The sequence below is a fragment of the Ailuropoda melanoleuca genome, chromosome 15 (genome assembly GCF_002007445.2).
Source record: "Ailuropoda melanoleuca isolate Jingjing chromosome 15, ASM200744v2, whole genome shotgun sequence".
NCBI lineage: Eukaryota > Metazoa > Chordata > Mammalia > Carnivora > Ursidae > Ailuropoda > Ailuropoda melanoleuca.
The window spans coordinates 34634804-34653430 of NC_048232.1; the positions used below are offsets into that span (position 1 = coordinate 34634804).

Genomic DNA, 18627 nt, shown 5'->3' on the forward strand with positions numbered 1-18627 from the left:
CCCTCCTCCTCCCCTCCCCCCTCCCCTTCCTCCCCGCCTTCGGGAGGAGGCCGAAGAACAGGAGAGCACCTGCCCCATCTGTCTGGGGGAGATCCAGAACGCCAAGACACTGGAGAAGTGCCGGCACTCATTCTGTGAGGGCTGCATCACCCGGGCCCTGCAGGTGAAAAAGGCCTGTCCCATGTGTGGCCGCTTCTATGGGCAGCTGGTGGGCAACCAGCCCCAGAACGGGCGGATGCTGGTCTCTAAGGACGCCACACTCCTACTGCCCAGCTATGAGAAGTACGGCACCATCGTCATCCAGTACGTCTTCCCGCCCGGTGTCCAGGGGGTAAGAAGTCCTATGGCCTGCCTTTGCCCTTTGGTGTCCCCCACTTTGGTTTGTTCTCTGACCTAGGGAAGCAAGGTGAAGGGGAGTGTGTTTGTTAGATGTGATGCGGTCTTGCTGTCTCCCAGGATGCCTTCCCGCTCAGTGCCCCGGAGCTAGGAGGTCCCCTTCAGGCCCAGCTTTTCTATCCCGCAACTCCAAGGCAGACATGAAAATCAGGGATGAGAGAGAGGAACTGCATACTATTTCCTGGATGAACTTGGATGTCGGCAGCTATTCTTGGCAGGGGTGAATTCTGCAGAGATGGTGGCTCAGGGCAGGCAGGCATAGCAGGAAGGGGTCTGACCCTCCTCGCAGAGCACTGAGTGTTACTTTGTTCCAGATGGATGAGAGGAAAACCTTGATGACAGTGGAAGGTTAAAACAGGAGTGGTCAGGAGCCTATAGGCCTCTTCCTGCTTGACGAAGCAAGAGTAATTTTCAGTCCTGGTTTGCAGAGGGACGGGGAAGCAAGGGCTGAAGAAGAGTAGTGGGAAGACGGAACAGGTTAGGCAGGCAAAGAAGCACTGCGAGTGTTTTCAGGTGGAGAAGGGAAGGCGGAAAGATAGATTATTCGGAGTCTTCCCATTTCTGCTGAGTTATCTGGTGAGTAAGGATCAGCTACTCTCCTCACTTTTGAGAATCCATTCGTTGCTGAATTGAGACTTGAGGCATTGAGGCGGCAGAAAGAACTTCTTTAATAGTAAGGATTTTGGGGGCGCCTGGGTGGCGCAGTCGTTAAGCCTCTGCCTTTGGCTCAGGGTGTGATCCCTGCGGCATTATGGGATCGAGCCCCACGTCAGGCTCCTCTGCTGGGAGCCTGCTTCTTCCTCTCCCACTCCCCCTGCCTGTATTCCCTCTCTCTCTGTCAAATAAATAAATAAAATATTTTTAAAAAAATAGTAAGGATTTTGTTCCAAAAACAGGCTCTGCTGTCCAAAATTTTCAAGGAAGTCTCTCCTTCCTTGAAAGGCTGTCAGCCTGTTGCTCCCCTGTCAGCATTAGCTGGGGGTGCACAGACAGACAGCTGGCCAGGATGACCCTCTGTTGGCATCATGGGCCTTCAGACGCCCAGCTGCTCACTGTCCTCTCTCTGCTTCCCCTTCCTCCCAGGCTGAACACCCAAACCCAGGAGTTCGGTATCCTGGTACCACAAGGGTGGCCTACCTCCCGGACTGCCCTGAGGGCAACAAGGTGCTGACCCTGTTCCGCAAGGCATTTGACCAGCGTCTCACCTTCACTATCGGCACGTCCATGACCACAGGGAGACCGAATGTCATCACCTGGAACGACATCCACCACAAGACCAGCTGCACAGGGGGACCCCAGCTGTGCGACCCTCCTTCGTTTCCTTTCCCTGGGCCCCTCCCCTTCTCTCCATTTGCAGTGAGGGAAGGACATTAATCCCCTCTCTCGCTGGGAGCCTCCTAACTGGAGAGGACCACCCCCGAACTATTCAACCTTCTCTTCCATCCCAGTTTCTCTACGTTCAACCCGGTCCAACTTATGCCCAGCTTAACCTACAAAAATAAGCCGAATTGGGCTAAGTTATCTCGGGTTTGGATATCCTTAGGGGAGGCAGGGAGGGGCTGGAAGGGGGTACCCAGAATGAGGGTGAGCATGAGGTTAATACGAGTCAGCTGCAACAGCTAATCCCTGACCTTCGTTTCTCTTCGCTCCCAGGTTTGGGTACCCGGACCCCACCTACCTGACCCGGGTGCAAGAAGAGCTGAGAGCCAAGGGTATCACAGATGACTGAAGGACATCCCCTTTGCCAAGCCCTTGCCTTTCTCCATAGGACCCAGCGGAAGCCTCTGTTCTCCTCTCTCCCTCTGCCCCCCACGCCACACAAATAGGGGACCAGTCTGACTGGGGAAGGAGTTCAGAGAGGGAGGGGGCAATCCCTTCCCCTGTCCCCCACAGGCCAAGTGCTTCAGTGCAGTGTGAGCCACTCCCTTCTGGCAGAGGGATCTCCCAGGCTCTGCTCCCCTTCTCCCCCTGTACATACTCCCAATCTCCCTGCCCCCTCCATTGCCCTTGGCTTTTTCTGGTTCTGTGCTGTGCTCCAGTGACTAAGCTAAGAAAGGACCTGGGTGGGGAGGGAGGGTCTCTTGAGCCCCCTGGCCCCACAAACTGCTCCACTGCTGAACTTCGGTGTGGGGGAGGGCGAATGGGGCTGAGGTGAGCCCCCAAGGAGCCGGCCTTGTGTGTTCTTCAGAAACAATACCCCTTCTACCTTAACTTTGTCCTTTCTCTCCTGTGTCTCCGTCTCTGTCAGTCTGTCTCCCGCTCTTCTCTGCCCCGTCTAAGGAGCCTCCTTACCCTGATCTGGAATTGCCGCCAGACTGTAGCTTTTAATTTAATAAAAATAAAGTAAAATAAGCAACTCTCCATGCCACACCCTTTCTGTTCTGTGGACCAGGGTGGGGGTGGGGTGGGGAGCGGAACCTGTCGAGAAGGGGAAGGGGGTGGTGGTGATCGGGGAAATCCCTGTGTGTCTCCCCAGTCTGCCTCCAGAGTGCTTGGGGAAACGGCACGTATTTAGTGCGCTCCCGACGCATCCACGTCGGAATCGGGATTAAGAGGGGTTTGTTTGTTGTTGAACTTTCGTTGTAGAGAAAGGAACAACCCTACCCCTTTGAGAAGTTTGGCTGGGGTGGGAGTGGGGGCGGAGCCGGGCAGGGGGCGGATTCCACAGCAGCAACTCCCCGGACGCGCGCAGGCCTAGAGCCCCCCAGCTTCCGTGCCCCCTCGGCCCTGAAACTTGGAGCTGGGTAGGGGTCCAGCATGAAGCCCCCGGACCGCCCCGCCCCTGGCCGCACTGACCGGATACTGGGGGTCATGGGGGGCATGCTACGCGCATGCGCCCTCCCCGGGCAGGAGGGGGTAAGAAAGGGGGACCACGGTGGGGTCGGGAATCTTTAGGGGGCTTCAGGAGGTCTGCACCCCACAACTCAATTTACCCGCAAACAGGAATTCTGCAGGGCAGTCGCAGGAATCCATGAGTTCCTTAAGAGGGCCAGGGCCCTGATCTGGGGGAACCACTCCCTCCAACCCAGCCTAGGCGACCCTTTACAACAATGTGGATTTGACAGGAGGAAGAAGGAGAAGCGGGAGGTCAAGGCTGGGCGTGGAGGGCGGTTTCCTTACCACCAGTCTTTCCCCACAGCCCCCGAAGAGAAGCCCCTTAGGGCCAGGAGGGACCGAGACAGAGTCTGACTGTACCGAGGGGGATCAGAAAGGGGAGCGCGAACGTGAGGTCCCCGCCTGGGCTCCGCTGCCCGGTAGGAAGCTGGGGGTGGGGTGGGGCACAGTTTGCCATCCTGCGCAAAGTGGCAAATTCAAATAATGCTGCTCTTATTAGCATAAAGGTTTGCATCTAATCTGCATGAGACCCATTTAATTGCCAAGACCTCCAAGCTTCTCGCCCTCTAGTCCGCTGTGTGTCCCCCACATCAGCCGGTCCCGAGCCCCCGCAGGCGGAGTGTCCCCGCGCCCCACCCCTGGCCCCTCGCCAGCCCAGGCTCCAGGACTTCGCCTTAATTGGTGATTAGCCTCAGCTGGAGTCCTGGGGCCTGGAGGAAAGAAGGGTCTGGCGAGAGGGCGGCACCTGGGCTGTGTTCCCCGCAGAGCTCCCCATTCACGCATCTCCGAAAGGGAGGGGGCTTGTCTAGCCCTGCACAGCTAGGGACAGTCCCAGCCGCCAGGACGTCTTCACACAGGCCCAGGCCTATCCATCCGCACCCTTCTCCACCGCAGAGGCGGAGGGGCGACCTGGGCAGACCCCGCCGCCCGGCTTATCCCCGACCCCAGCGCTCCGCAGTCGGGAACCCGAGAGGCAGGAGGGAGGAGAACCCGGGGCGGGGAGCCGAGGCTGGAGAGGAGAGGCGGAGGCGGTGAGGACGTGGAGTCGGAACGTGGTGGTGCCTGGGGGAGGGGGATTGGGGCTGGAGCCCGGCACAGGCTGAAGGGGGGAAACCGGAGGGAGAGGGCGGAGCTGGGCCGCAAAGGCCCCTCCCCGCGGCGGCACCGCGGCCGGGCCTGTTATTCGGCTCGCCGTTCGGCCGGGACCCGCGCAGCGCCAGTGACTCGGGGAGTCGGCCCCCGCCTCCTCCCTGCCCGGGCCTAGAACCACCCCAAACCCGAGAGGCCGGAGACGGAGCTGGAGCGGCTGCCGCATCCCGGCCCAGCTTCCCCCACCATCCCTCCCCGCCCCGCTGGACATCTGGACCCTGGGCCCCGCACCGACTGGGTTCCGGAAACCCTCCCCGCCCAGCTCGGCTGCCCGGCCTCGCGCCGCCCGCTCTGCAGAGCCCCCAGCCCTCCCCCAGACCAGACTTCCGCCTACCCCTGGACGCCCCCTCCCTGTTCCCTCCCTCCCCTCCTCCCCCAGCCTGGAGCGGGGGTCCCCACGTGATCCGAAAAGTGCTGGCAAAATGCGGCTGCTGCTTCGCCCGGGGGGGTCGTGGTGAGTGCGAGGTCGCAGGGCCCAGCGTTGAGTGGGGGGCGGGCTGAGGGTTCAAGGCGTCAGATTGACCTGGCCCTAGGGATTTAGAGGCTGGAGACTTGTACCTCTGTTTTCTAGGAAAGTGACTTAGTAGATCTCCAAGAACCCTTCTGCCTCCAAATTTTTAATCAGTTCAAGTTAAGGAAATTGGGGAAGGGGCAGGAAAACTCTTCTCTCTGTCTTGTAGTCTCCTGGGTATGAGAAACACCCATCCACAATCCCCCTGGGCCTAGAACCGGATCTTCCTTAAATCCTTTTGCTGAGAATCTACTTCAGATCTGCAGAGGGACAGAGGGATGGAGGAATGAGGATGAGGGTCTACCAGGGGCTTTATGACAAATCTCAGGTCCGCAGTTCCTGAGCCCGGATAACCCTGATGAGGTCTCCTCACTTGCTCCTCCCACGCTGCCCCAGTTGGGTTTGTGCATGTGTTGGGGAGATGGGTTGCAGAAGTCTTTTCTTTTTATGGTGATTACTGCAATTGGTGCAGGAGGGGTCTGGGGGTGGCAGATGGGCTTTTAGCTCTTCCCCCCACCCACCTTCTCAGGGAATGGTCTGTGCCCATTGGAAGGGGGCGGCTTGTAGGAGAGCATATGGCCTCCCCCAGCTTCCAGTGTCTGCCCAGATGGCTGCCCCTCCGTATCTATGGCATGCTCAGGATATGGGGGAGCCTCCACATATTTGGGAGCCCAGGTGTTTACTGTCCTTCCTCCCAAGGGTACCCAGGTGAAATTTTCTATCCTGGTCAACTCAAATGAGGATGGCAAGAGGATGGGCCCTGGGGGAGGGCTCAGCATCAGGAAGAAGAACCTCTGGGAGCTCCCTAGGGACCCTGAATCTAGAGCTGGAGTAATATCTATGGCCCCTTTTCTCCCCTCCCCCTGCTCCCCATTAGAATCCTATTCCATTGCTGGCAGTGAGGGGAGTATCTCAGCTTCAGCGGCTTCGGGTCTGGCTGCCCCCTCTGGCCCCAGCTCTGGCCTCAGCTCTGGCCCCTGTTCCCCGGGCCCCCCAGGGCCAGTCAGTGGCCTGAGAAGATGGTTGGATCATTCCAAACATTGTCTCAGTGTGGCAACTGAGGCAGACGGTGGCCAGGCTGGACCATATGAGGTGAGCAGAGAGCACTACAAAAGCATGTAGGACATCCATGAAGGACATGGGGAGAGAGGGCAGGTTGGGGGCCACCAGCCACTGGGGAGACGTGGCTACTGTCCATGGCCTCTGACACTTGACCTCTGGCTCCCAGAACTGGATGCTGGAACCAGCTCTAGCCACAGGAGAGGAGCTGCCAGAACTCACCCTGCTGACCACATTGTTGGAGGGCCCTGGAGAGAAGACACAGGTATGAAGAAATGGGTCTGTAGGGCTTCCCAAAAAGCATCCGTTTGCTTACTCTAGGATGTTCTTTCCTTCCAGCCACCTGAGGAGGAGACTCTGTCCCAAGCCCCTGAGAGTGAGGAGGAACAGAAGAAGGCGGCTCTGGAAAGGAGTATGTAAGTGTCCCACACACTCCCTCCCCTCTGCCCACCACCCATTTTGCAACTTCCAGAGAACTGCCCGTCACATTTCAGATTTGATACTTGGAATTTCCTCTGAGGTTGGCTGTGGTAATGAAGGGGCTTCTAGTCCAGGAGGGAGGAAGTGGCTAAACCAAGGATGTGCACTCCTGCTCTCTTCCCAGGTATGTCTTGAGTGAACTGGTAGAGACAGAGAAAATGTATGTGGACGACTTGGGGCAGATCGTGGAGGTAGCTCTCTTTTCTCTTACCAGGCCTAGCCCAGCCCTTTCCCTCTGCTCAAGGCTAATTCTAGGAGATGCCTTAGTGCTCCTGTGTCTCACCTTTCCAGTACCTCCTACATGCTGGACTTCTTGGGGGAGGGGGTCTTCCCCACCAGCGCTGCCCCCCCTCCCATGCTCTCACCCCAACCTTCCTGCAGGGTTACATGGCCACCATGGCTGCTCAGGGGGTCCCGGAGAATCTTCGAGGCCGTGACAGGATTGTGTTTGGGAACATCCAGCAAATCTATGAGTGGCATCGAGAGTGAGTGGTGGATCCCCGAGAGTGAGGGGGAAGGGCCTACGTCTCCTTGTCTCTGTAACCTAGCCATGGGCCCACTGTTGCCTGAGGAACGTTTGGGGTGGCTTAATGGCACAACCAGGGTAGACAGCTCTCAGTTGAGTGGGGTCGGGGTCTTTGACCAGCCTTTTCCTCGCCAACCCCTCCAGCTATTTCCTGCAGGAGTTACAGCGGTGTTTGAAGGATCCTGATTGGCTGGCTCAGCTATTCATCAAACACGTGAGGCTTAAGAGGGCGGCCCCCGAGGGGCGGGGCTTGGGAGTGGGTCAGGGCTCCACCGGGGCGGCTCCCTCCTCACCCGCCCTGTGCTCCTTAACCTTTACCCCTGTTAGGAGCGCCGGCTGCATATGTACGTGGTGTATTGTCAGAATAAGCCCAAGTCAGAGCACGTGGTGTCAGAATTCGGGGACAGCTACTTTGAGGTCAGTGGCTGAGGTACCTTGGGGGAGGGGAGACAGAATCAATCATCAGGCATATCCCCCATGTCGTGGTCCCCAGGAGCTCCGGCAACAGCTAGGGCACCGCCTGCAGCTCAGCGACCTCCTCATCAAACCAGTGCAGAGGATCATGAAATACCAGCTGCTGCTCAAGGTCAGGAGCACCTGTTCCCGGGGGGTTCCACTGGCTGGGACAGCCCTTTTCTCCTTCAGCTCCCCAGGGTTCCTAAGGCTCCCCCAGACTTCCTGGGCACGTCCTCACCTGTGTCCTCAGGGGAGGATGTGAGAGTTTCTGAGGGTGTCCTCAAGACCTCCCTGAGCATTTCTTTTCACATCTTAGGATTTTCTCAAATATTACAGTAGAGCTGGGATGGATACTGAAGAGCTGGAGGTGAGGACTCCCATACCTGCGAGGACACACACCACATACCTCTTATTTTTTTGGTCTTCTGGTTTCCCCCAGCTCCTTGGGTGGTTTTGAGCTGTCTGGTTTTTAGGGGGAGGCTGGTTGAGAGTTGAAACATGGTCTGAAGAGGCCTCTTTCTCGACAATGACAATGCCCCTCTCTTCACCTGCGACCCAGCAAGCTGTGGAGGTCATGTGCTTTGTACCCAAGCGCTGCAATGACATGATGACCCTGGGGAGACTCCGGGGGTTTGAGGTATGGGGATAGAACAGGAAACTGGAGGCCCCAGTCTGAGCACTCAGGAGGTCCTCACAGGGAGCTGTACCCCCCGCCCCCTGGGACTGACCCCATGGTTGGCTGGGAGCGTCAGGGGAACGAGGGAGGAGCAGAGAAGGTCCTTTTTCTCTCTTTGCTTTTTTCTCAAAATCACTACCCTCTGCTTCTAGGGCAAACTGACTGCTCAGGGGAAGCTCTTGGGCCAGGACACATTCTGGGTCACAGAGCCTGAGGCTGGGGGGCTGCTGTCCTCCCGGGGTCGAGAGAGACGTGTCTTTCTCTTCGAGCAAATTGTCATCTTCAGTGAGGCCCTGGGAGGAGGAGTCCGAGGAGGATCGCAGGCCGGATATGTGTACAAGAGCAGCATCAAGGTGGGGAGGAGGCCGCAAGGGAGGGGTCACTGGGATGGGGTGAGGCCTCTAAGAGAATGTCTGGCTCTTGGATTTGTTGGAGGGGGCAGGAACCAGAGAGGGCCTGAAGAATTTGGGGGCTCTCTCCTACTTGCCAATCCAGGTGAGCTGCCTGGGACTGGAGGGGAACCTCCAAGGTGACCCTTGCCGCTTTGCACTGACCTCCAGAGGGCCGGAGGGTGGGATCCAGCGCTATGTCCTGCAGACTGCAGACCCCTCAGTGAGTCAGGCCTGGATCAAGCAAGTGGCTCAGATCCTGGAAAGCCAGCGGGACTTTCTCAATGGTGAAGCTCTCCCCCTCCCTCCCTGACATGCTCCTTCAGCCCTTTGACCTCCCGAATCCCTCACTGCCCAATCTCCAATCCCTGCCCTCTTGACCCCAGCTTCTCTCCCCTTCTCCCCAGCAATTTACAATGGCTGGCAGTTCACGGGCAAAGTGGGAGGATGATCTAGGCAGAACCCTTAGGGAAAGAACCTGTTGTAACCTTCCTTCTGTTCCTCTCTTTGCCCCAGCATTGCAGTCACCCATTGAGTATCAGAGACGAGAGAGCCAGACCAACAGCCTGGGGCGGCCAGGAGGGCTTGGGATGGGGAGTCCTGGGAGAATTCGGCCTGGAGACCGGGCCCAGGTCAGCTCACATGCACCCAGCAATGGCTCACTCCCTTCCCTGCTGCTGTTGCCTAAAGGGGAGGTGGCCAGAGCCCCGCTGCCCCTGGATGCACAGGTATGAGGAATGGAGTTCCCCTGTTGCAGGGGCAGAATGGGGAGGGCCTCTCTTATTCTGGGGTCCCTAAATCCCCCTCCCCCATATCATTCCTTTCTTCTACCGCCTGCCTTTTGTCTGCCCCTTCCTACTTCCCTACTCTTACCTTCCCCCCCTCCAGTTTAACCCTGGGAGAAGCTGCTGGTCTTAGATCATCTAAGGTGTCTAGCAAGAGGAGGCGGCTTAGCTGGGGGCATACACTGAAAAGAAAGAAGTGAGGGTGGATTTCTGGACTTTTTTTCTCCTCTGACTTGAGTCTTTCTTCAGGCCCTCAGTGACATCCCCCAAGCTCCTCGTGGCTCTCCTCCAGCTCCACCAATTCCAAACACCCCTCCCTGCCAAGCCAGACTTGCCAAGCTGGATGAAGATGAGCTGTAAGTGGTGAAGGCCCGGGGTGCTGCTGACCCAGCCACCCTATTTCCCAAGGAACTTCAGGGCAATCCTTCTGGCACCACTTCGGAATTCCTTCTTGATGTGTCTGGAGGGGAGGCCAAGGCTGGGAGTAGTGTTGACTTGGACGAGGATACCTAGACTCAAAAGGACTTCTTTCTGCTTAAGGAACACAGGTTCCTTCAGCTCCCACCCCTCTGCATGCATCACAGGTCCCCCCCCAAAAGGAGGATATGTGGGTGGGTGGGAGGGCTGGGGCAGGGGACAAATAAAAATGATTGGTTTTGATTTTGATTTTTTTTTCAGTTTTCTGAGATTAAAGGTTTTGTGATATCACTAAGGCTGCTGTCTTGGCAGAGGGAAGGGGAAGTGGGGTGAAGTGATGGGGAGAAATCCTCTGGCCTGCGGATGGTCTGGTGAGAGGAGGACACAGGGTAGAAGACAAAAGATGTCACTGTCTTTGTCTCTCACCTGCAGTTGCAGCATCTTGCAGTCCAGACCTGGAACTTGGAAAACCCTAGATCCATGATATATCCTCCCCTTTCCCAGACTGCTTTCTCTCCCATCTGGCCCCTGTTCTAGACCCCACTGGAAAGCCCAGTGTAGTATGACTTCCCACCATTCCCCCAACACCCAGATTCTAAAGCACCAAATGCCCAAGTACCTTTCCTTCCGAGGCCTCCATGCTCAGCCGAGGGAAAATGGGCAAGCGGAGAGGATGCTGGCTTCCATGGCCCGTTTTGGCTCTGGGTCTCCTTCTTTTTGCAGTTTGTGAGGTCATAAGGCATATCCATAGTGAGCAGGAAGGGATTCCTCTTCCAGCCACAGACCCAGGAGTGGACAGCCCAGAGGGGTCTTCGCCCCACCCAACTTCTGGGATAGCCCCTGGGACAGAGAAAGCCAAACATGCAGAGATCCATATCCAGATGCCCTGTCCTGGGTCCTTAGGCATCCGTGTGTCCACAGTGTCCGTTCATCCCCTGGGTTTGGTCACGTGTACTTGGGCTTCCTCAGCAGACAATAGGCTGCTGGCGTGGGAGGGTGAGGAGGAGCTGGAGCCTCCCTGTGGGCCTGAGGTCCCTCTGGCCGACAATGGGGGGAGGGACCTCTGAGGGGGGGACAGGACGTACAGCCCAGATAAGACTTCTGGGGAACAATAGGAGGAATTGAAGAGGGGAGACCCACCCTCACTGTACCCCACCCCCAGGGCTTTGGGGTCAGGGACTGGGGACCAGAGGGTGACAGGGAGGGGTGCCAAGTATTCTTGTAAACGGAGGAGGGGATGGGGAAAATAGGATTGGGAGCTCAGAAGCTTTGTATCTCTTGAGGAACTACACAAGTACAAGAGGTGGGTGCAGGACCCTTCTGAACCTAATTTAACCACAAATGTGTTTTTGAGTACCAACTCTGTAACTAGCACTTGAACGTAACAAGTGGCATTTCAAGGGTTGGGGTTTTTTTTGGGTTTTGTTTTTTGGTTTTTTTGTTTTGTTTTTGGCTTCTAAGAAGTAAAATCAAACTTTGCTGTCAGTTCAGTAATTCCCCTGAGGCCCTGAACTGGGAATTCAGGCCCAGCTCCCAGGAAGAGTGTGGGTGGTGGTTCTCTGTCCTCCCTATCCTGTTCTGTAGCTGAGTCCCGTCTTAGCAGGCTGTGAAACCGCTCTGCCAACAGAGCCCCTTACATTTTCTTGGGGCAAGCTGTACACCCCATGAGGTTTTGGGTCTGGGGGAGAGGCATGTGTGTGCTGGAGGGCACGCTGAATTTTCTTGGGAAGAACGCAGAAGCTCTGGGAATGATGGGTCACACTAGAGGACCCAGCTGTCTCCTCCCACAGGGCCAATGCGGAAAGGAGCCCACAGCCAAGTGGCCAGAGTCTAAAGGCTTAGGAGTGGTAGAAAGCAGGTGTTGGGTGTTGAAAATGCTCTGGTCTTTTGGCCTATGTCTCTTGTCCCTACACCTTTCCACACCCCCCTCTCCCGCCCTCGGCCCACCCCAGGAGGCTCCAGAGCGAGCGATCCCGCCAAGGATGTCTCAGGAAACGCCTAACATAGAGACGCCCTCTCCCCAAGTCTTTGCTGTCTCCGGGTCGTTGAAGGTCCCCATGAGAGGGCGCCCTCCAGAGCCGGATTGGACCCTGCTTCACGGAGGCGGGACTCAAGGCTAGCGGGTGGAAGGGTATTTAAGACTAGGCGGGGTTGGAGGTGGCCAACGGCAAAATGAGTGGGCTACCGGTCGCCAGGACCTGCCCAGGCCTGGGAGAGGCCTCCAACCTTAAGTTCCCTCTGGGCGCCAAGTTCAGGGAACCTCTCACGGAGACTCGGTTCCAGCAGCTCTTCGGGGACGCGAAGCAGGAGTCGGAGTCCCTCGCGGAGCCCCGCTTGTCCCGGCTGTGCAGACAGTGGAGGCGGCGGGCCCGCGCTTGCTCCGGACCGGGGGCGTGGCGCCTGCTGCTGGCGCGGCTGCCCCCGCTGCGTTGGCTGCCCCACTACCGCTGGCGGGCCTGGCTGCTCGGGGATGCCTTGGCCGGAGTGACCGTGGGCATCGTGCACGTGCCCCAGGGTGAGCGGCCCCAACACTCGCCTGTCTGGGGCCCGAGCTCTGGAGGGCGTCGGGAAGGCGCAGGAGCTGGGAACCCGGGAGCGAGAGGATGGGTAGTGTGGCTGAGGGTTCGGAGACAGGAGACCAAGTTCTGGGTAAGGACTACCGAGCCGCATCAGATCCCTACCCCCAGCTCCCCTCATTTGCGCAATCCTTCGAGAAGTCTTGGATACGTTCTGGGTCAGGGAACTGGAGAGAGGCACAACACCTGCTTCTCCGCGCCCCCCCCGCCCCAGCACCCCCACCCCATCTGGGCCGACACGGATCTGTGACCTTGTCCACCCCACGACCTCCCACCAAGGACTGTTAACCCCTCGGTTCCCTCATGTGGCGTGATTGAGCGTCTCCACGCCAGCCTCTGAGTGTGGGGAGAGAGGGCGGCATTCTGGAGGCTGGTCACCTTCCCCCAGTCCTCCCCCCACACCCCCCCGAAGATCTTTCTTTCCACTTTCCCCCCCACCCCAGGCATGGCTTTCGCCCTCCTGACCTCCGTGCCTCCGGTGTTCGGACTCTACACTTCTTTCTTCCCCGTCCTCATTTACACCTTGCTGGGTACTGGGAGACACCTGTCCACCGGTGAGTGACCCGGTGACTCCTCTCCTTCTCTGTGGGGTGAAAATGGACAGGGGTTTGAGGCTTCGGTTCCTGTGAGCTCCTTAGCTCTTATTCCCCTCTTCCCCTCCCCTGCTTCCCTTCCGCCTCTGCCGATACCCTGCCAGGAACGTCGGACCTAGGCAAAGCTTGCTGGGGGCGGGGGTGCTAAGTGGGTGCAAAGAGAAGGGAGTTCCCTCGGATTTTACTTCCCCCCATGAAATTTGGTTTCAATGAACGTCTCCGGGACTTGGAAGAAGGGAAAGGAGCTGCGCGGTCACCCAGAGGAGCGCGCAGTCCGCGGGCGTCTGCAGGAGGAGGCAGTGATGCAGTTAGGGGCAGTATTTGCCGGCTGGTGCGCCCTCCTCTCCTCCCTCACCGCAGGTTCCGGGCTGCTGCACCAGTTCTCCTCCCCACGGCCTCCACCTGAGCAGCGCCTTCTAGGAGAGCTGGGTCTGACGACAGCAGCCCGGCCGAGGGCGCGGAGCCTAGGCGGTCGCCGCGCCCCCGGAAGCACAGCTGGTGATGTCTGCGTTTGTCCCCCGGTCCTAGGAACTTTCGCGGTACTCAGCCTCATGACGGGCTCGGCCGTGGAGCGGCTGGTGCCCGAACCCCTCGGGGGTAACCTGAGTGGAATCGAGAGGGAACAGTTGGACGCTCAGCGGGTTGGGGTGGCTGCAGCCTTGGCCTTCGGTAGCGGGGCTCTGATGGTGAGGGAGGATCCTGGGGGGATCCACGCTGGGGCCCCTGGGGAATTGGGCCAGGTGAGAGGGAGGGACGAGTGTCCTGCGCGGGTCTAGGCGGGAGAGGGGCGCTCCGGCGGGTCCGCGCCCCCTCCTGTAGTGATTGCGCATCTCCTCCCCTGCAGCTGGGCATGTTCGCGCTGCAGCTCGGGGTCCTGTCCACCTTTTTGTCGGAGCCTGTGGTCAAAGCGCTGACCAGCGGGGCCGCGCTGCACGTGCTCGTGTCCCAACTGCCGAGCCTTTTAGGGTTGCCCCTCCCGCGCCAGATTGGCTGCTTCGCTCTCTTCAAGGTGAGGGTGGAGAACAGCGGAGAAGCGGCTTCTAGCGGTCCTGGGAAGAGCAAAACTCGGAAAGGAAGGAAGGAAGGACGGCGAGTGGAGGGATAGAGGGTGACGGGGGGCGGAGGAAAGGTTGGAACCACGTGGCTGAATGAGGGTCGCGAGGGAGGTGGAAGCCCTGATGCGAGCCGGAGGCCTTGCCTCGGCCGGGTGGGTCCGCGCTGGGGGCAGTCGACCCTGGCACCGGGCCCTCGCTCACCGCCCCTGCCCGCAGACGCTGGCCGCTGTGCTGACCGCGCTGCCCCGGAGCAGTCCGGCCGAACTGACCATCTCGGCACTCAGCCTGGCGCTGCTCGTGCCGGTCAAAGAATTGAACGTGAGATTCCGAGACAAGCTACCCACCCCGATCCCAGGGGAAATCGTCATGGTGAGGAGGGCTCCCGGGTCGGGGGGCCCCCTGCAGCACGCAGCCCTTGCCCACCCGGTAGGAGCTGGCCGCTGCCGCCCCCTCGTGGAACGCAGCAAGCTTACAGACGAGAAGTCCTGCGCATCCGTGTGCCTTTCCAGGCCTCTTCCCAGAACACTTCGACCCTCCGGAATCCCCCACCCACGCGGTCCCATTTCTCGCACGGAGCCGCTAGACCTCTTAGAATGCCTTCTTCCTGCTTACAGCGCTCCCTTGCGGTGTCGCTCGCCACAGCACCTCCACTCACATCTCTCCCCTCACCCGGTCCTTCGCTGTTCATGGTTTCTCTCTTTTCCCACGCCCACCTACATTTCTCTCTCTCCCCAACTAAATTAGTGTTCCGCATCTCCACCCGTATGCCATCTATGCCTAGATATAGCCCAGCTCTCCTACTTAGAATGGGTCGGTATACCTCTTGATATCTACGATCCCTCATGGGAGCCCCTCTTCCTTCCTCCGGTCCATCTCTCTGCATAACCTCGGGTGTACTTCATTCCTCTTTCCCATCCCCACTGTCCTCCATTCTAAATCGGAGGTCAGGCACCCATCCCCAGCACATATCAGCGCAGCCAGGGGCTGGGCCTCTGTAAACACCTAACAGCTGCCTTAGAATCCTCTCTCCTGTGAAGCTTTTTCTAGCCTCTGCCAGGAAGCCCATCTCTTGCCATGCCCTAATTTGCTCTCTTTCCCAGGTGCTTCTGGCCTCTGTGCTCTGCTTCACCTCTTCCCTGGACACAAGATACAACGTCCAGATAGTGGGGCTGCTGCCTGGAGGGTAAGGGAATCAAGACACCAGCCTGCTATTCTCCCACTTCTCCCACCCAACACTTCCTCTTGACCCACTCCACCCTGTTTTCTCTGTCTTCCCAACATCCTTCTTAGACTGAACCCATCCTCACCCTGGATCCTTTCTCTCCAGATTTCCCCAGCCCCACCTCCCCAGCACGGCTGAGCTACCCAGGATTCTGGCTGACTTGCTGCCCATTGCACTGGTTACTTTTGCTGTGTCCGCCTCCCTGGCCTCCATCTATGCAGACAAGTATCGCTACAGTATTGACTCCAACCAGGTGTGACTCTGACTGAGGACCCCAACTTCATTCAGGAGGCAGTCCCCTAATCTGATGCCCCCCCCCACCATGCCCTTGTCTCTCTCCTCTTCATCTCACTGCATCCCTCCAGGAACTCTTCGCCCATGGTGTCTCCAACCTCATCTCCTCCCTCTTCTCCTGCTTTCCCAACTCTGCCACACTGGCCACCACCAGCCTACTAGTGGATGCTGGTGGGAACACACAGGTAAGAGCATGTCCTTGGGTGAGGAGAAAGCGTGTGGGTATCCAGGTTGGGGGGGTTGGTGATGGAGAAATAGGTGGAGAATTGGTAGACAGCCAGAAGGCAGCCATATTGAGGAGGATAGGAGTCTGTGAGGGAGAGTGAGTGAGGGGGTGGGAGTTTCTAGGTAGGAGAGAGAGAAGATAACAAAGCTCCATTCAGACCTTTGTAGACTCGAAGCACTGAAAAAGTTTACGGTGCCCCACATGTAGCTCAAAATAAAAACAAACCTGAGCTGCAAAATAAATTTGGGAGACAAACGTCTGATCTCCCCCCCACCCCCCGCCAATGAGGACATTTTCTTTTGAAAAGAAGTATTACACGAAAGTCTCCCCCTGATATTTCTGGTTTCCTACTTTTCCGGTCCCCTGAGAATGTGGTGAGTCTGCTTTTAGGGTAATCCAACAGTGGCTTTTAAGGCGGACACGGGCTACAAAAATAGGGAAGTCGAACTACACCTAGGTAGAGACTGGCAAATGGGAGGCATTTAATTGGGATAGGAGAAAGGTAAGTGTGAGAGGCAGAATAGCAAGAAAGGAGTGGAAGACTGAGGGATATCTTCATGGAAGGGGATTTGGGAGAAGGGAGGCTTCCAAGGAAGGTGAGGCAGAGTGGGCAGGGCGGCCAGCTCTCACATAGGGGTGGATGAGGTCCCCTTGCTTCTTTGCTTCTATGCTTCCTTCTTTCTAGCTGGCAGGCCTCTTCTCCTGCATAGTTGTCCTCTCAGTACTGCTGTGGCTGGGGCCCTTCTTCTATTATCTGCCCAAGGTAAGGAACAGAGGCGGTATGGGGGGGGGGCTGGGAGGGGTGGCTATATTCCAGGACATTGGGGTGGTCAGCTTGCCTCCTCTGCCCCAAGGCTGTCCTGGCCTGCATCAACATCTCCAGCATGCGCCAGATGTTCTTCCAGATGCAGGAAATTCCACAACTATGGCGCATCAGCCGCATGGACTTTGTGAGAAGTGGCAGCATGAACCCAGATTGCCCCCTCCCTATTCCCGACATCCCCAGCCTCTGCCCTGGATTGGAGCTAATTGTCCTGGTCCTAAATTCTGTAGTTCCCCCCACCATGCATACACCGCCTAATCCCATTACTCAGACTCAGGGTGGAGGGTGGGGTTTGAACCCCTTCAGGCCTGAATACTTGTAACTCCCAGCTGGTGCAAGGTCTGCGGTCATTACATTTATCCCCTGTTGGGTCAATCCTGTCCCTTCTTCCTGTCATTTTTTCTACCTTCTGTGGGGCCATCCCTCCCTATCATGTGCCTTAGCAGGCACAGCCTCTGGATCTTTCCCTAGCAGTGATGGCCTGGCATTTCACTCCCATCCCTGTCCTGCAGGCCGTATGGATGGTCACCTGGGTGGCCGTAGTGATCCTGAGCGTGGACCTGGGGCTGGCCATAGGTGTGGTCTTCTCCATGATGACCGTGGTCTGCCGCACCCAGAGGTGGGAGTAGAGATGAGAGGAGTCGGCAAGTGGGGTGGGGAAAGTGGAGTGGTGCCTGGGGTCTCTCCAGCCAGGCCAGGCTGGGAATCTGACCCCAGCTTCCTGCCCAGGGTGCAGTGCCTGGCACTTGGACTTGCTGAGGGGACGGAGCTCTACAGGCCGCTCAGAGAGAGCCTCAAGGTGGGTGGGCTGCGGATGAAGAGGGAAGGGAAGACCAGAGCCAGGTGTTGTTCTGACCCCCCCCCCCCCCCCCCCCCCCCTTCCCCGCCCCGGGNCTCTTAGCTCCTCAAGGTCCCGGGACTCTGCATCCTGCGCTATCCGTCGCCGCTCTACTTTGGGACCCGTGGGCAGTTTCGCCGTACCCTGGAGTGGCACCTGGGGCTTGGAGAAGGAGGCGAGGTGAGAGATTGGGTCGAAGGGGAGTGTGGCTTCTCTGGGAGAGGGAGGCATGTGGGTCTTCTGATGGGGATCATTGTCCTTGAGGGGTGCACGTTCATGCTTGTGTCTTGGAGGTGGTAACTGCCATTCTCTACTCACAGGAGGCTCCAAAGATGGATGGCCCGCCTGACAGAGGTGAGATGGCATGACAAGGAGGGAGATTTGGGCATGACCCGTGCGGGCGTCTGGCTACTCCCACCTTCTCCCATCCTAGTTGCTGAGCCCGTCAGAGTGGTGGTCCTAGACTGCAGTGGTATCACCTTTGCAGATGCTGCTGGAGCGAGAGAAGTGGTACAGGTGAGGGACGGGATAGGTTGTGGAGAAAGTCCCCTTAGCATCTCCTGCATACCCGCTGACGCTGACGTAGGATTTAACACCCCCCCCCATCTCCGCAGCTGGCCAGTCGATGCAGAGACGCTGGGATCCACCTTCTCCTGGCTCAGTGTAATGGTGAGGGGGTGGAGGGGGGGGTACCTGGACACTGGGGAATGACCCGACACTTGGGGGAAGGAAAAGGACACGGTGTGGATTTAAGACCTCAGAGCCTGACCCGCCTCTCTACACAGCCTCAGTGCTGGGGACCCTGACTGAGGCAGGACTCCTGGACAGAGTGACCCCGGAACAGCTGTTTGTCAGTGTCCAGGATGCGGCTGCTCATGCCCTGGAGAGACTGGTGAGGGGGCAGTAGCAACAGGAGTGAAATCCGGGAGGGGCTGGGCTGTAGCAGGTCACATGTAAGTCAGTAGCTGAGGATCTAGGCAGCGGGTTTTGGGAAGGGGACTGAGAAGGAAGCTGGGGGGTGAAATGATGAGTCAATTTAAGGCTAAGCCAGGGACACTGGGCCCAGCTCTGCGCGAAGAACTGAGGAGCTAAGGTTTCAAAGTGGGGTGCTGTGTGCCTCAGAGGACTCCCAAATGCTGAGGGAGGAGGGTACCTAAGCTATTCCTGACATGTCCCCTCTCTTTTCCAGGAGCCTACGGGTCCAAAGACTTGCACAGTGTGGGTCTGACCCAGTTGTCTGGAGTGTGGAGGGCCCCAATAATATGTGTGTGAGGAGTCCCCTTACTTTGTGTAACTAATAAAACAAAGCTGAGCGTCTCTG

General features: G+C 58.0%; 3 protein-coding genes and 1 long non-coding RNA gene across 6 annotated transcripts in view; 3 read left to right on the forward strand and 1 right to left on the reverse strand.

Moving 5' to 3' along the window:
- DTX3 (deltex E3 ubiquitin ligase 3) overlaps nucleotides 1–2757 on the forward strand; it is a 2933-nt gene extending 176 nt beyond the window's left edge. Inside the window, exons 2-4 of the mRNA XM_034643662.1 lie at nucleotides 6–331; nucleotides 1480–1697; nucleotides 2050–2757. Of these exons, the coding sequence (XP_034499553.1) occupies nucleotides 6–331; nucleotides 1480–1697; nucleotides 2050–2125 (620 nt within the window). The 3' untranslated portion in view covers nucleotides 2126–2757. The remainder of the gene's footprint in view (nucleotides 1–5; nucleotides 332–1479; nucleotides 1698–2049) is intronic.
- Nucleotides 2758–3068: 311 nt separating this feature from the next.
- Nucleotides 3069–9652, forward strand: ARHGEF25 (Rho guanine nucleotide exchange factor 25). 2 transcript variants are annotated; one of them, XM_002916020.4, is made up of 16 exons: nucleotides 3070–3252; nucleotides 3536–3650; nucleotides 5769–5983; nucleotides 6120–6215; nucleotides 6290–6366; nucleotides 6555–6621; nucleotides 6812–6915; nucleotides 7101–7170; nucleotides 7284–7373; nucleotides 7450–7542; nucleotides 7729–7779; nucleotides 7972–8049; nucleotides 8241–8441; nucleotides 8584–8764; nucleotides 8994–9205; nucleotides 9512–9652. In XM_002916020.4, exons 1-16 carry the CDS (start codon nucleotides 3154–3156, stop codon nucleotides 9620–9622), a joined length of 1860 nt encoding a protein of 619 aa, XP_002916066.1. In that variant the 5' UTR covers nucleotides 3070–3153; the 3' UTR covers nucleotides 9623–9652. The 2 variants fall into 2 exon arrangements, with proteins under 2 accessions (XP_019651780.1, XP_002916066.1); XM_019796221.2 differs by lacking the exon at nucleotides 7972–8049 and having other exon boundaries at nucleotides 3069–3252.
- Nucleotides 6100–10613, reverse strand: LOC105236166. Of its 2 annotated transcripts, none has more exons than XR_004620885.1 (4): nucleotides 10299–10613; nucleotides 7819–10134; nucleotides 7275–7390; nucleotides 6100–6570 (listed from the first exon to the last, which is right to left on the reverse strand). It is a non-coding gene; the product is annotated as an uncharacterized LOC105236166 (long non-coding RNA). The 2 variants fall into 2 exon arrangements; XR_004620884.1 differs by having other exon boundaries at nucleotides 7819–10140.
- Nucleotides 10614–11843: 1230 nt separating this feature from the next.
- SLC26A10 (solute carrier family 26 member 10) lies at nucleotides 11844–18623 on the forward strand. The gene is made up of 18 exons (XM_011220779.3): nucleotides 11844–12194; nucleotides 12699–12809; nucleotides 13377–13534; nucleotides 13693–13857; nucleotides 14120–14272; nucleotides 15004–15086; nucleotides 15231–15378; nucleotides 15491–15604; nucleotides 16331–16408; nucleotides 16500–16595; nucleotides 16981–17087; nucleotides 17198–17267; nucleotides 17370–17486; nucleotides 17627–17660; nucleotides 17740–17822; nucleotides 17921–17975; nucleotides 18092–18198; nucleotides 18496–18623. Exons 1-18 carry the CDS (start codon nucleotides 11852–11854, stop codon nucleotides 18532–18534), a joined length of 2061 nt encoding a protein of 686 aa, XP_011219081.1. The 5' UTR covers nucleotides 11844–11851; the 3' UTR covers nucleotides 18535–18623.
- The last annotated feature ends 4 nt before the right edge of the window (nucleotides 18624–18627 follow it).